Genomic DNA, 16,441 nt, shown 5'->3' with positions numbered 1-16,441 from the left:
ACAGAGCATGCTTCTGGCATCTAAAACTATTTCATAGCAATGAGCAAAGAAAGGTTGGTTAATACTTTGATCACAGATGGGATTTTAAAAAAACTTTTGGTACCTTTGAACTACTGACAGAAACTGAATTATACTAATTATGAATACTACACACACACACACACACACACACACACACACACACACACTGCTGATATGTTTTGGTTCTGCTTCAGAACAAACCACATCACAGTCTAAAAAAATCCTTGAACATTTAGCTAGCTTTTGTTTAATGAAGCAGGTGAATGGCTTACCTTGAAACTGTGAATCTTCTCATATTTTGGAATGTGTTCGTTTTCTTTCAGAGTTGCTCTTCTGACAAGTGATGTCAGCTGCGAATAAGCAAAGAGTTTAAGAGGTTGCCAGATTGTCACAGATGACTTTTGGAAGCCCAGTCGCATTCCCAGGGCTGCTATCAATAAATCTCTTTGACGGCTCTCCTGTTTCGAGTTGTGAACGGCAGATCTATTAGCCTTTTGCCCTGACCAAGACTCTTTGGATGGCATTTTGGAACTGGCAGGAGAGAAGAAGGAGGGGAGGAACCCAACAAAAACACCCCACAACTTCTGTACTGATTTCAAACTGAGTTACAGTAAAATAAAAGCAGCATTACTCCCAGTGCCTAAAATGAGCAGTAGAAATGTATCACTATAATGATGATGCTGTTATTATGGCTCTTTTCTCCCCTCAAAATGCCAGTTCAGACACTCTAAAAAAGGTTTCTAATTTAAGCAAAAAAACTTAGAGGAGTCTGGATATAAAGAACAGTCATGGTTAACAAAAGAAAGCCCTGAGTATCTTCATCCATTTAGAGACTCGTGCATTCAGTGTCACATAGGCAGATCTCTAGAATCCTTTCTTCCCTACTCAACCATAGTGATGATCATTTTGTATCAAAAGATGCTCTCATACTGCATATAATCAGTTTCCAGTTAACAGACACCCTGCTAACCTCAGTCCAGCAAGGATAGGGAGGAGGGTGGGCTTTAGCAGGCAGCAATGAATCAGGACTGGTTAGATTAAGAGAGCACATAACCAATGAAAAGCCAGGAACTGAATTTAAGTAGTGTGCTACTCAATGCACAAATCTCCCTCTTCCTCCTCCCACATGAGGCTTTCTTGCTGGAGAGAGAGAAAACGAAAGAGAGAGAGAGAGAGAGAGATCAGCAGGAAGATAATGAGCAATGAGTGAGTCATGCATCATTGCAAAATGGCATCTCTACCATTTAAAAACTGAGGAGACTGCAATGCAATGGGTGTCAAAGTTAAAGAGCAAACAGAAAAGGCAAGAAAACCTTATATGACACGGATGATTTAGATGAACATTAATTTCACTGTTCACTGCTATTCACACATGGAGTTTCCCCCCCCTCCCCATTTATCACAATTCTGTGATGATGCAAAATATCTTTTATTTCCACTTGTCATGTACCTCCCTCTGGCCCTATTATTTTGAAAGGATTTCACAACAACTCTCCTCTATATTGCCATCTTGCATCTTGTACAATAATTCCCATGGCAGCAAAATGAATAGGGGAAGAAGATATAATTCTACCAATTTACAAGGGCTATTTCTTACAGCCAGCCTGCCCATGGAAACAACTACGGACATGTTAACAAGCAACATTTTGCTGCAATTCCCTGAACTTAACCATAACTCTGAATTCATGGTTCCTATCGTGAGCTTTCCTCCAAGGTGCTGTATTGTTCTCAAAGGGAATCAGGAAAAACCCACACATGGCATTCAATGTTATTTCCCCCAAGATGACCTTGAAATAAATGAGTGGCAATCCCTTTCCTTTTCAATCAAGCAAATTAAATGAAAAGATCTATGAGTGGGCTAATAAAATATTTATAAAATGTTTTGATCTTATGGCCAAATAGCTTTAGGTGTCTTTGATAACAGATGCTATTATAATTTGTTTTTGCTGTTGCTTGTTGTTGCATTTCATTTTCACAAAAATTCTCAAAGGCAATCATAACAAAACACAATTAAATTTACATTAATTTTTTAAAAATGAAACAGCCAGTTGACAAGAAGCATAATTACTCCAAATCACCAAGTCTGGAAAACTCAATGGTAAGCAAATATTCTTTACTCTGTCAATGGAAGCACTTCCACACTGAAAGTTTATTCAGTCTCAAAAGAGTGATAATTTTAATTGGGGTGGAAAATGTGTGACCAGATGCTGGATTACAATTGCCACCAGCACCAGCCACCACTTATCAGACTGAGGGATATTGGGAGTCACTGTTCAGGTCCATTTGGAAGGTCATACACTGACCAGCCCTTTTCTACATGATGAGAAGTGGCCGCACTAGGGAAGGCCCTCTTCTGATACCAGTAGCAATCCAGCAAGCCATAGTATGTTCTTCTACAGAAAACAAAGACCAGGATAACTTAGTTTCGAGCTGCTTAGGGCCATACAAGCCAACAACACCAACACCATGAACAAGTACTTAACTGTTGTTGTGTGCCTTCGTTTCCAACTCATGACAACCCTATCATGGGCTTTTCTTGGCAAGGTTTGTTCATAGGGGATTTTGCCTTTGCTGTTTGTTCTCTGAGGCTAGGAAAGTGTGACTTGCCAAACGTTACTCAGTGGGTTTCTAAGGCTGAAAGGGGATCTGAATCCTTGTCTCCAGGGTCGTAGTCCAATGCTCAAACCACTACACACAACGGCTCTCTGTGTATTTAAGAGGCAGCCAATTTTCAGCACAGAAATCATAGGTAAGTGGTAAGGACCTTCACTGAGCATTCAACTGGGATGGAAACAATATTCAAATGTTCTAAGAAAGAAATTGTGTCCAACCCCCCCAAAGGAAGCACACACACCATGCTCTGCCCTGCTCCCCAGGTTCTCAAGTAATATTCATCACCCAATGTTGTGCAATGAGTGGATGTGGGAGAGCCAGGAGCTGATTATGAAAGTGATAGCCTTCGAATCCTTGGCTGCTTTCCCCTTCATCTTCCTGACGCTGCTCAGGACTAGGGTTGCCATAAGTCAGGACCTCCAAACCGGGACAAATGTAGGACAACATTTTCAAATGTAGGACACAGTTTTAATAAATGGAGGACACACGAAAAAAATTGATGATTTTTTAAAAATGTTAATATAAATGCATGTTTCTTAGCCATGATCAAAATGGAGGACATTTTGAAATCTGACAGAAGAGGACATGTCCTGGAAAAGGAGGAGGATGTCTCTGGTCCAAAATACACTGCAGAAATAAAACATAGCTGGACTGAAATGCCCAGAGTTCCTCACCAAAGCTGCATCCACACTGAGGAAATAATCCAGTTCGAGAGTGACTTAACTGTCCTGGGTTAGTGCTGGGGAATGCTGGGAACTGTAGTACACTGTGGCCCCAGAGCTATCTCTGACAGGGAGTCCCATAACCCTCCAAACGTAGTTGAACTGCAGTGCCCAGAATGCCTCACCAGGTGCATCCACACTGAGGAAATGGTCCAGTTTGAGACTGCTCAGTGCTGGGGAATCCTGGGAATTGTAGTCTATTGTGGCCTCAGAGCCATCACTGACAGAGAAGTCTCAATGTCTCCCAAACACTAGCATTCCCAGGATTCCCTAGCATTGAGTTAAAGCAGTCTCAAAGTGGGTTAATACTCCTGCAGTGTGTGAGAGAGATAGAAAGGCTAGGGACTGGATTCATTCATTAACTCACAAAAGGAGGATATCTGTGTCCAAAACACACTGCTTGGACTGCCAGGGCTCAGTGCTATGGAATCCTAGGAATTGTAGTTTCTTGTGGCACCACAGCTCTCTGACAGAGAAGGCCAAATGCCTCACAGACACCAGAATTCCAGAGCATTGAGCCCTGGCAGTCAAAGTTAGAAGAAATACATAGGGGCAAAATAAATATTGAAAATGGCTACGCACTTCCTCCTCCTCCTCCTCCTCCTCTTCCTCCTGCTCCTCATCATCCTCTCCTCGATGCCAAAGGAAATGGCCCTCTCCCCCCTGCTGCCTTGGGGACCAAACAGAGGAGGAGCTCCTCTTCCTGAGTCTGGCAACCTCCTGTTGCCAACAAGCCTCGAAGATAATTCCCCAAACGTTTGGCCAAAACTCACCAAATCCCCCCCCCATATCTCACCAAATATTCAGTCAAAATCCCTGAAAAGTCCCTGTGATGTTCATATGGCAATAAATCGTAGCCCTAATTGAATAAAAATAATTGGAACTTATTTCAACTCTCAAAATTACCATTAAAACCAACCACCAAAATCACACCAAAGGCTCTGAAAAGTACCCATTTTGGTGTGAAAGTCACCAGATTGGCAACAAACCAGGACAAACCTGAGTCAAGGAGGAAACCGTGCAGGGACGCCCCCTAGTGGTGAAAAACCGGGAATGTCCCGCCGCCAGGAGGGTTATGGCAACCCTACTCAGGACAGGCAGGGGAGAAAAGCAGCTGAGGATCTGGAGGTTACTGCCTCTCAGATGCATGGCTGCTTTCCCCCCACCCCCTGATATTCTGTGGGGTGAGTGAGATGGAAAGGCATACTTTTCACAGCAGTCTTGGGTGGGGAGAAAGTCACCAGCAGTGTGTGTGTGTGTCAGGGGAGATTCCTCTGCCCTTCCCATACATGACATCAGGGGGAGGTAGGTGAGGATTTTGAAGACTACAGCATAGTTTTATAAGATGTCTAACTGTGGAGAGAACATTTAAATTGTTTGTACTCCCTTGCAGGAATAAATAATTAAACACAGCACATCCCTATATTCTACTTTTGCATTCTGTATGTGGAACTGCAGGTTCCAAATCAGTCTCAAGTGTAGCATGACATGAAATGCATTGTTAGTGGTTCTCAAAGTCTGGTTCCCCAGATATTTTGGATTTCACTTCCTCCAAGTCCCAGCCAGTTATGGTCAATGTTCACTAATTCTGGGAATTCCAAATTTCTGAAGGACAAGTATTTGAGAAGCACTGCAATAAGTAATCCCAAGCGCCTCACACATATAAGCTGTGATCTAGAATACAAATGTGCGCACTTATTAATAAAGAAAGAAAGGAAACTAATTTTTCTGCTATTTAGAGTTTTGCTTTCCACACATTTGCTTGTATGTATACAACAAGCTGATTGTGACCAGAGACTACTAATCATTTTATAGCAGTTTGGTCCAAAACTAATTTACTGACCAGCTGTTTGTCAAATAGTAGTGGCATCTTCAATCATTCTACATCACTAGTCCAGAAGTCTAAAGCAGAAAATTCAATTCCAACAGCCATTCTTGTGATAAAATGAACTTGGGACAATTTTGATATCTCTGTGTTAAGAGAGTTTAGACTTGATCTGTTCTAGGATCCATTTGTTTGTCTTTTTGGCTGTCCTTGGTATCAGAAATGGAAAAAATAAGGTGTAACATTTTGGTATTCCGCAAGACAACTTTGAGGCTAAGGAACTAATATACACCACTTCTCAACATGATATGGAAATGTGGCCACCATCTATAAATTGATGAAATCTGCATTAGCACAATTTATAGTTCCGTTATTTTAAAATGGTAGATGTGTTGTAGCAGACACAGTTTTAGAAAACACATTTCCTCGTATGTATAGGAAAACAGAGAAAGCGTCTTCTGAAATGTTGCTTGCCATTTGGACGTTTAAAACATGGCTGTTTGAAACACAGCAAAGTAGATTTTTTGCTATCTTATAAACTAAAAAGGTACAGATTTGAAAAAAATCTACAGTGATTAAATCATGTACCTTTTTAGTCTATAATATGGCAAAACTGCATAGAAATGTATGTACAGAGGTGCATATGTGTGTTTATGTGTTCCAGAGCTTGGAAAATAACTTTTAGAAGTAATATGTTCCATTATTCATTGAAGTGTCTAAAAAATGACCTGCTCCTGTTTCCTACTAATGTGAGGAAAAGGAATGTTGGGTACTTACCGTGACATGTTCATTTCCTGCAGAGAAGGGTCCTGGCATCCTGTAATCTGGGTTTAGCTCCTCCTATTTGCTCCTGTAGGCAGGGACTATAAACAAAAGACCGGCCCCTATATAGGGAGGAGCTAGCCCCCCGAGCCTCAGTCAATAACAAGCCAAGCGACTAGTAAGGTAATCAAGGAACTGAACTTTAGTAACATCAGCTAAGGGTTAACTAGAACACCTTAGAAAAAACTAGTCCAAGAACAAACAAGAACTCATAAAAACCAATCCAGCAACAACAAGAAGAACCAGGCAGGTCCACCAACAGGCAGGCAGGGTCGGAGGCCGCAGGCAGCACCCGGGTGGGCAGGATGCCAGGACCCTTCTCTGCAGGAAATGAACGTGTCACGATAAGTACCCAACGTTCCTTTTCCCAGCAGAGAGGGTCCTGTCCTCCTGTAATCTGGGATTTACAAAAGCCCTCTCGAACTGGGAGGGAGGTGCTGCTAGGAGACTGTGGCCCCTGACACAATCTGTTGGAGGAACCTCCTTTCAAATGACGCCTCAGCGGACTGAGACACGTCCAGTTTGTAATGTCTTATGAAGGTCGAAGGCGACTTCCATGTGGCCACCCTGCAAATATCTGACAGGAAGGCGCTAGTGGTCAAGGCCGCAGAGGTAGATGCACTCCTGGTTGAGTGCACCATCAACCCCTCGGGTGGAGTGAGATCAAGAGTTCAGTAGCTCTTTTGAATACAAGACCTGATTCACCTACTCAGAGTCGAGACTGGTATCCTGCACCCCAAGAGCCCAGGCGAAAGGAAAAGAACATCTCAGATGACCTTAAGGTTGAAGTCCTCTTGATGTAGATTTTGAGGGCTCTGCACACATCCAATGTGTGCCAGGTCTTTTCCAAGTCCTTCTTAGGATCAGGGCAGAATGAAGGCAGGAGAATGTCCTGTGACACCTGAAAGGCTGAGTTGACCCTAGGCACGAAGGTAGGGTCTGGACGAAGGCACACTGAGACAGGCCTAAAAATACACAAGTCTTTACGTACTGACAGGGCCCCAGCTCTGACACCCATCTGGTGGAGGGAATGGCCGTGAGGAAGATGACCTTGAGGGAGAGGTGTTTGAGGAAGGCCTCCCAAAGGGACTTGATCGGCCCAACCGTCAGAGCCTTTAAGACCGTGTTCACATCCCAAGATGGAAAATGAAGAGAACATCCTGCTAGGAGCATAGGCAGGAACAAGACTGAGGCTCAGGGGGGCTAGCTCCTCCCTATATAGGGGCTGGTCTTTTGTTTATAGTCCCTGCCTACAGGAGCAAATAGGAGGAGCTAACCCCAGATTACAGGAGGACAGGACCCTCTCTGCTGGGAAAAGGGTTAACTTATGTTACTTATTGTATTGCTTGTTGCTTTTCAATTACGTTCTGTTCACTTTTTCATGGGGGAAAATACCATGCTATATAAAAGGCTCTTACAAACAACTTATGAAAAAAATGTTACTTGTTATACCAACAAATCAACCTTATTCCTACTTATTAACATAAATTTTAAAATATATTTTTGCTATACTCATGCTACTCCACCCCACTCCTACTCCTTTAGTAACTGGTAATGATATTAACTGTAACTTGTTACTTTCAAACTTGTTTTCCTGATTGTGCCTCCTGGTGCTGTGCCACCAATCTATACATGTCACTCATATTTTCTGCACAAGGGCCTACATGAATTTGCTCCATCACCTGATGAACCCTCATGTATGCACACTTTTTTCTGTAGAATACAAAGCCTACACATGCTGTGTTATTCTGGTGCAAAAGATACAATTAACACCCTGTAAAGACTGGGGGGGGGGGGAAAGCAGGTGTGATCACAACCTCCCCTCCACAGTTACATTCCCCACCCATCTTGGCCATCTGCCCATAGCTTTTATGAAACTGCACTGATCCTCCAGGAAAATAAAGTATTTTCCAGTTCAATTACCAGTAGAAATAAACAACCTACTAATTTCACAGTAGTATAATTAGACTGTACCTTCTGAGGTCCTTGAAATATCATAAATAATTGTAAGCATTAATATAAATCATTTTGATATTTTCCTTCCCTCCCTATAGCAAGAATATATTTATATTTTTATGTGCTTATTTCTTAGCTGCGTTTCCCTCTCTGTTTCTTAAAACCTGATTTATTTTCAGTTATAGTTTAGGGTCACATGAGCAGAAAATGATTTCCGAATCCTGAAAATTAAATCTAGAGAATGCTAATAAAAAGCTGAATCAAAACTGCCTGACAGGGAAAGGTCACCCATTTACTACCACAATTATGAAAAGGGGGTTTTAATCTGAAAAGGTAGATTTAAGTTAATGACTTTCCATTCTCATGCAACTCTCAGTTACAGCAACCTATGGAATATTGGCTACAAGACTTACATGAATTAATGCCACCTTGATCACAGGAAGAATTTTATTGGTGGTGTTTTAAATTAGTCTGCTGAATCCAGAAATGAGTATATTATTTATGAAGTTACATATTATCCAGGCTAAGAAAACCCCAATCAATTAAAAATAGGTTATTTTATATAAGACCGTGCTAGGCAACTGTAGAAGACTAGGGGATTACATTAGCCTTCCAGGAGACCTTGGAGGGTTGTATCCTTCCCCTGACAACAAAATAAATAATTTTTGTCTCCATTTTTTGAAGGTAGAAGGTAGCATGGGACATGGTTTGTGGGCCTTCCTAGGTGCCTAGAGGGCATGTTGGGATATTTTGAGGTAATTTTGTTTTGAAAAAATCCAAAATAAATTGTTTTGACTCCTGGGGAAGGTCAAGGGAGCTCCAAGCATGTGGAAATGCCCCCTTCATCCTGTGGAGATAGTTTTGGGGAATTATGGAGAATTTTTTTAATGGGGGGGGGGGAACCTAAGGGGCTGGACTTTGCTTACCCCAATATAAGAAAACTGCAAACCCATCATAACAGTCACACATCATTATATTAGAATATTAGAACCAGATTAGAATTTTCCTCTTCCAGACAAAGTATTGGGCTATAAATTGAATGACAGCATTCCATGTCATCATATTTCCAATTTCTATGTAAAGCTGTGAAAGTGAAAAAAGCTGAAAGACAATCAAATCATTTGAAATGTGCTGGAGAAGAGTTCTATGGTTACTGTGGGCTGCTAAAAAGGCAAATAGAGTGGGCCCTTGGTATCTGCTGGGGTTTGGATCCAGGACCCCCGTGGATGCTCAAGTCCCATGAAATACAGTGACACAGTAAAATGGTGTTCCTTATATAAAATAGCAAAATCAAGGTTTGTGAAGTCGAAGGCTTTCATGGCCAGCATCCACAGTTTTTTGTGGGTTTTTTGGGCTATGTGGCCATGTTCTAGAAAAGTTTATTCCTGATGTTTTGCCAGCATCTGTGGCTGGCATGTTCTCTGGGAATAGTGCTTGGTAAGGTAGAAACCAGTAGGAAAAGAGGACATTTGCATTACACATGGATAAATTGATTCCTCAATCAAGGAAGCCAAGTCTTGAATGCACAGATTCAGAAACACTTTGGAAGTACTTATGTTGGAGGGGAAACTGGATCTGATCTTTTGCATCAAAAACCTTCTGGGAATGGAAGATGCCCTAAGTGGCTAATCTAAGCGGCTAAACAGACCAGCTTGAAAGGCTGGTGTGGGAGTGGCATGCAGGTGTGGCATTTAGATGATGCACCCCCCCATGCCAGCGGCACACCACCCGCCTGCCCGCCTACATGGCAGGCAGTGTCATGGTGCTGCTTTGGAGCGGCATTCAGATGATGCACACTAAAAGGAGTGCCAGAAAGTGCCGCTATGGCAACTTTTGCAGGCTCTGAAAGGAGTGGCATTTTGCCATTTCTTTTAGAGCTGGCAAAGTGCCAGTTCAGGGCTGCGGCATGCGATTGCCATAGTCCCGATCTCGCACTGAAAGGGGTGTCAAGAAACTGCTGCTTTGGGGCGTTCTGTTTTGCCTCAAACTCTATATTTGAATATAACTTATTTTATTCATATTCCCATATTGTTGAATGCCTATGGACAAGTAGCTTACATCAGAATACAACAAGTAGGTTTTATCACTGTCCCAGTTCCTTTACAAGTATTCGCTTCTTCTTCAGTACCAGTTTTGTTCGTGAGGCAGCACTCTGGCGTTCATTAGTTTTCATCATGACAGTCTACTTATAAACTGTCTTAAAGATAGCCTAGAAAGAACCAGATTTACACCAGATGCTTGAGGGTAAGCTACAAAACAAGGAATGAAAATAAAATAAAATAAAATGATGAAGGGATGCTCATCAAATCTGTAGATGATATCAAACTGAGAGGAGTAGCTGATTTCACAGAAGACAGAATTAGGATTTAGAATGACCTCAGAAAATTGAAGATTGGGCTAAAACAGACAAAACAAATGTCAAGCGGGATAAATGTACAGTATGGTTCTTACATTTATTGAATCACAGAACTGAAAAGGTAGAAGGGGCACATCTAATACAACCGCTGCCCACTGGTTCTGAGGTTCTTACATTTAGGTAAGAAGATCAGGTGCACAAATAGGAACAGTGACACGGCTTCTCAGCAGGTGTAAAGGAATATTGGGGCTCTTAGGAGATCATGAACTGAGTGTGAATCATCAATGCAATTTTAGACTCTATCAAAAGATGTATATAATGTTTAGGTCAAGGGAAGTAATGTGTGCTTGTGTGTGCCTTCAAGTTGCCTGCTGACTTATGGTGAGCCCATGAATTTCATACCGTTTCATAGATAAGGGGTACTCAGAGGTGGTTTTGGCAGTTATTTCCTCTGACATATAGCCCATAGCTCCTGGTATTCCTTAGCAGTCTCCCATCCAAGTACTATCTTAGGCTGACCCTGCTTAGTTTTCAAGATCAGATGGAATCTGGTACCTTTAGGGTATGTAGGCCAGTTAAGGAAAGCAACAGTAATAACATAGCTCTATTCTGTTTTGGTCAATCTCACCTGCAGTATTCTATCTAGGGCACCACTGTTTAAGCGGTGGTTAAAGTGGTGCTTATATTGACAAGCTGAAACATGTTCACAAGAGAGTGACCAAGATGCAAAGGGGCCTGGAAATGAACCCATGAGGGATGGCTGAGGAAGCAGGATAAGGTCAGCCTGGAGAAAAGAAGACTGAGAGGCAATATGATACCGTCAAGTGTCTGAAGAATTGTCCCACTGAAGAGGAAGCAAATAGGGCCAGAATTAAGGGATGCAAATTACAAGAAAGGACATTCTGAATGAACATTAGGAAGAATTTACAGATGGCAACAACTGTTTGACAGTAGAATGGACTATCCCAGAAAGTGGTAGACTCACCTTTGTTGGAGGTTTTAAAACAGAGGTTGGAGGGGCTTAAGATGTGGTTTCCTTCATTGGCAGAGGCTTTGAGTGGATGTGTTCCTTCCAACTAAATTCTATGGTTCTACGACCTTCTAAAGTGCTGATTTATAAACTACTGATACCTTGAGTGTTATCTTTCTCTTTCATATGTCTATACACCCCTTGCCTCATTATAGTTGGAGGTGGGGAAATGTTTGTGTGACTAAATAGTTGTTCTTGTTCATAGCATTGAAAGGAAATACACTTTTGTGTAAGGGCAAATGACCCTTTGGGAGCTTGTATCCAGCTAGCAGATTTTCTGTGTCAGAAAAGAGAAATGAGAGAGGTTTCTGAGTCTTTCATTAAAAACGCAAATAACTTGCCATGGTATGAATTTTCAGAAAGCCCATCAATGCTATAGTGGTACACCTCACAGTGGCAGATGTCTAGTAGGCAATGCATTATTCCTTGGTGTGAAAATAGAATACCTCCAGCCATAATTCTTCAGTATTTTCACAGGCCACTGAATTAACTTTAAGCTTAACTAGATCCTCATAGATGTGTAAGTTAAAAATCCTATCTGACATACATTTGTAGGTCTTCAATTCATATAGCTGATTCAGCTCCAGAGTGTATTTTGCTTCTATAAACATCATTTGTTATAGAGTTAACTACACATATGTTATCCAAATAGATATTCCAAAACAGCAAATGAAAACTGCAGAATAGCCAAAGCATTTCAAGGTGTCTATTACACCATTCACTAACTGATATCTCTGCCAAAACAAGTTAACACTTTGTCTCTTGGAAAATAATTATAAATCACCAGAATAAATCAAGCAAATGTTAACCTGCAGAAGATTAAATCTTTATTTTCTTTCAAATTATTTTGTTATTTACCTACTTTGTTTTAGCATTTTCAACAAAATTCCATAACAGTTGTGCTAAGGTTCCCTAATTCCTACAAATAAAAGTTCTTTAGAAGTATCCATTCTCAGTATTATGTGAAATTTGGTCACATAACTGTCATCTTCAGTCTACAGTAAAATGACTCAGCCTTGTTAATAGGTATCCCTATGAAATGATGTCTGAGGCTGATATAAACCAACACTGTAAAGAGAAAGAATTTTACCTATCGCTCATTGTACAAACAGCCAGAAGTCAGTGTGGCAGAACAGCAAGTACATTTCAAAAGGTATATCACAGCCCTGAACAACTTCAAAGCAAGTTTACACTTTAAACGGGCCTCCTCATGTTCGTGGGCAAATGAAGTAATTGAAGGTACAGACCTGTATCATCTTATCCTTCCAGGTTTTTGGCCAGTGTCATAATTGTTGTGTATCCTGTGAAAGTCTGATCTCACCCCCATAACTAGGTGACTGCTAAAATACTGTGGTGTTAGTAATTTAGTTCACCAGCGCATCTAAAGAAGTGGACTGAAATTCAAAAATAAATGTTAATCGCAAAGGTCCAGCTAGATTCCTTCTACCCCCACCCTTTCCTTTTAAGCTGAAGTATCTTTTTGAATAACAATTTCCCTAGTTACCCTTCTCCCTTCCTACAGAACCTGCTCTGATGTCCTTTTCAGGAAGGTGCGGTTTCTATACAGGACAGCGACCTCTGCAAAAGATGTTTCTTTTGTCAACTTTGGAGGTGGTAGCAACAGAAGTGAGAGAGTAAGCGTCCACATACATAGCACCAAGGATGGAGAGGATAAGAGCAGAAAAGCCAGAAAGGGCTGCTCAATGGCTAGCAATGGAAGAAGGTCTGATATACAAGCTGCTTCTGCTATTATCTCCAATCAGTGAGTGACAATATGGAAGTATTTTAATTTGTGTACAGAGCTGAACTGTGCTTTGCAAGCAAAAAATATGTTGTGCTGGTACTTACAAATACATAGAGAAGTGACTGATACTTTGTGTGCTTAGTGGGAAATTGTCCAAATAAGACAGGAAACAAGGAAAAGGGAATGGCTGTGGGGAAGGGGACCAAGTCCAGCAGATACTGCCCCTTCTTCTATCCCTCTAGAGAAGTGATTCCCAAAATCTGGTCCTCCAGGTATTTTGAACTTCAAGTCCCAGAAGGCCCAGCCATTTTGGTCAACAGTCAGTAAGTCTAGAAGTTGAAGTCCAAAATATCTGGAGAGCGAAAGCTTGGAAATTGCTGCTCCAGAGAAATGGTTCCCAACCTTTGTCTTCCAGAAGTTTTGGGCTTTAGCTCCCATAATTCTCAACTGTTGGTAGAGTTGGCTGGGGTCACTGGGATCTGAAGTTCAAAACAAATGGAAAACCACAGCTCTAGAAGCCTTGCAGTGGCAGTTAGGGTGGAATTTGCCATGGAATTTTGCCATCAGTTCTCCAATTCTAATCTATGATGATTATTTATTTTAAAAACTACATGCACCGATACCTGTATATTCTTCTAAATATTGATTTTGGCAGTATTTTTACGTTACAGACATTATACTCTGTTTGACTTCTCTATTATATTTGTAAATGTTGATATTAACTATTCTGTTTGTTAATTGTTTTATGATTTGTATTTTTAAAAATTTCATCATCTGAAGTGTGTGGATGCATTTAAGACTTAAGTGAAAAAAACAATAAAATATACAGCGAGCCTTCTGTATTGGCAAGCTAGCCATCCATGGCTAGGACATCCTGTGGATCACCCCAACCCATATTAGTCAATGGTGGCATGTGTCTATGGGCGTGCTGATGAAGGTGTACACACATCGCCACCCATTAACTAATATTGGCTTGAGCTCCTACATTTTTTTCCCATTGGGGGAGGAGGGGTGCTGGAACCAAACCCCCATGGACAGGAAGGTCACACTGTATTGAGAAAAGAACATATACTATACTATTTTCTGCTAAACATATTCTTGCTTCTGTTGTGTGTGCTGTGTGCCTTCAAGTCATTTCCAACTTATGGGGAATCTGAGACGAACCTATCATAGAGTTTCTTGGCAAGATTTATTCAGAGGAGGTATGTCATTGCATTCTCCTGAGGTGAAAGCACATGATTTACCCAAGGTCACCCAGTGGGTTTCCATTGCTGAGTGGAATTGAACCTTGGTCCCATGAGTTGTAGACCAACTCTCAAACCACTACGCCGCTTCTATGGCTTTTAAATTAACTTAATTGCATATATATATTTAATGTGTTTTTGTGTAGGGATGTTAAAGGTAGCATGCAACTGGACTGCACATAGAAGAATCAATATATTAAGATATAAGACTTGATAAATTTAGGCTTTGGAAAGGCAGAGCTGGTTTTGGCAGAGTTATCACACACTGTCAACTTCCAGACTATGTACTATTCAAAAGAGTGGTCTCATGCGTTTAAAAGGCAGCCTTTCATCAAGTATTGTAGAACTGACCCCACATATGACACATGTCAAAAACACAGACTGAATCTCTCTGGCATGTCATTACTACAAATGCACTACTTTTAACCTAACGCAAGATTCTTCAGGGTCCAGTCCTCTGTTCGAATCTAAGACCTATAGTTTCTTCACCACGAACAAGAGGTTGTTTGCTAGTAGGGAATACATAGCAAAGTAATGACTTGTTACACAGAACCATCTACATGTAAAAGCATTCTGTTTCTAATTAAAGCACAGAATTTAGCAGTGAACAAATCAATGTCTATGTTGAACTACTGAGGACAACAATGAAAAAAAAACTGTAGCTGAAAGAAAATATTTATGGAATAGGCTTTATAACTGAGTAACTAAAAGTAAATGTTGTTGGAGACTCATTTTGACTCCTGATCAAATATATTTTATTTGATTAAGAGCAAATGTAAATACACACAGCAGCTAATAGACCTCTTATTGATTGTACTGATTGCATGTACAGCGTTGTGTAAATCTATACGCTATATAAATAAAGTATAATAATAATACAGTGCGCCCGCATCATACGCGGGTGCGCTTTACGCGGCTTTCAGCATACACTGAAAGCCACACTGGGAAAAGGGGCGGCACGTCCCATAAGGAATAATGGGGTGTGTACCTGTGGTGTGCGCGCGCCATTCATTTAAATGGGCTTGAGCATAGGTGGAATTCCCTTTACATGGGGGAGTCTGGAATGGATCCCCAGCATAAAGGAAGGGTAGAATGTAGTAGTAGTAATAATAATAATAATAATAATAATAATAATAATAATACTTTCAAATAATGGATACACCCATTTTCAACTACAGTTGGCCCTTGGAACTCGCAGGGATCCGTTCTGCCCCCTCCCCCCCAGTTCCAAATATCACACATATTCAAGCCCTATAGATTTGAATGGGGCACGTGTATGCAAGGCGCACGCCCCATTGCCGTTAATGATGGTTGCCCCTCCGCAGATTTCCAAGTCTGCAGATCTCAAGTCCGCGGACTTGGAGGGGCAAGTGTATATTTATGATAGATTTTGTGATATAAAATATAACATGTAGCTCAATAGGCTTCCAGCAAACTTTCACACTTTGACTGAAATTTAAAAAGCCCAGGAAGATATAAGGGCCAAAACTTAATAGAAAAAAACAATCACTTAAACATCACAAAGCATACATGTTTAACCTGATAAACAGTTCTTACATGTGCTAATTGCTACATGATTATTCCAAGTATGAACCATTTTTTAATTTTATAGGAGCCAAATTTTAACAAAGTAACTTACTCTTTTTTCTACTGTGTCATTATCTCCTGTAGACTCTTTGCCATCAAACTTATCTCTCACAGCCACTGTATTCTTCTTGTTTGTTGGCTCTCTGTTTAAAGTTGTATATCCTATGTGTTCATAAATTGGATTTATTGTCATCTTGGCAATGTATTCTGCTGCCTTGGTTTCAATATAAAGGGTGATCAATCCATCTGTCACCAGATCGTGTATTGACTCAAAACGTTTCTCGCCAACAAAGTGTTTTCCATCATAGTAGAGCCTGAAGTTTCTGGTCTGGTTTCCAAATCTGCCACAGTGGAACAGAAAAATACCTTTTTAGTTCAGTGAGATGATTTTGCACACAGTAAAGAGTCTAAGATGCTAGAATATTCTGGATGAGAAATAGAAAATGCTCAATCTTTGGATTCAATTTCCAGCTTCAACTACTGTGCACAAAACAGAACTACAGGAAAAAACAACCAAAAAG

At 40.9% G+C, this 16,441-nt stretch overlaps 1 protein-coding gene across 1 annotated transcript in view; it reads right to left on the bottom strand.

Annotated features, from left to right (window-relative positions):
* The window catches only part of CHN1 (chimerin 1), a 131,656-nt gene that overhangs the window by 34,910 nt on the left and 80,305 nt on the right, over positions 1-16,441 (bottom strand). The window contains exons 6-7 of the mRNA XM_042458383.1: positions 15,973-16,261; positions 294-371 (exon numbers count right to left, since the gene is read on the bottom strand). Coding sequence (XP_042314317.1) covers positions 294-371; positions 15,973-16,261 — 367 coding nt within the window. The remainder of the gene's footprint in view (positions 1-293; positions 372-15,972; positions 16,262-16,441) is intronic.

This window comes from Sceloporus undulatus, chromosome 1 (assembly GCF_019175285.1).
Source record: "Sceloporus undulatus isolate JIND9_A2432 ecotype Alabama chromosome 1, SceUnd_v1.1, whole genome shotgun sequence".
Classification (NCBI taxonomy): Eukaryota; Metazoa; Chordata; class Lepidosauria; order Squamata; family Phrynosomatidae; genus Sceloporus; species Sceloporus undulatus.
The sequence above is the reverse complement of the archived record's forward strand: the minus strand, read 5'-3'. Positions and strand labels throughout refer to the sequence as shown.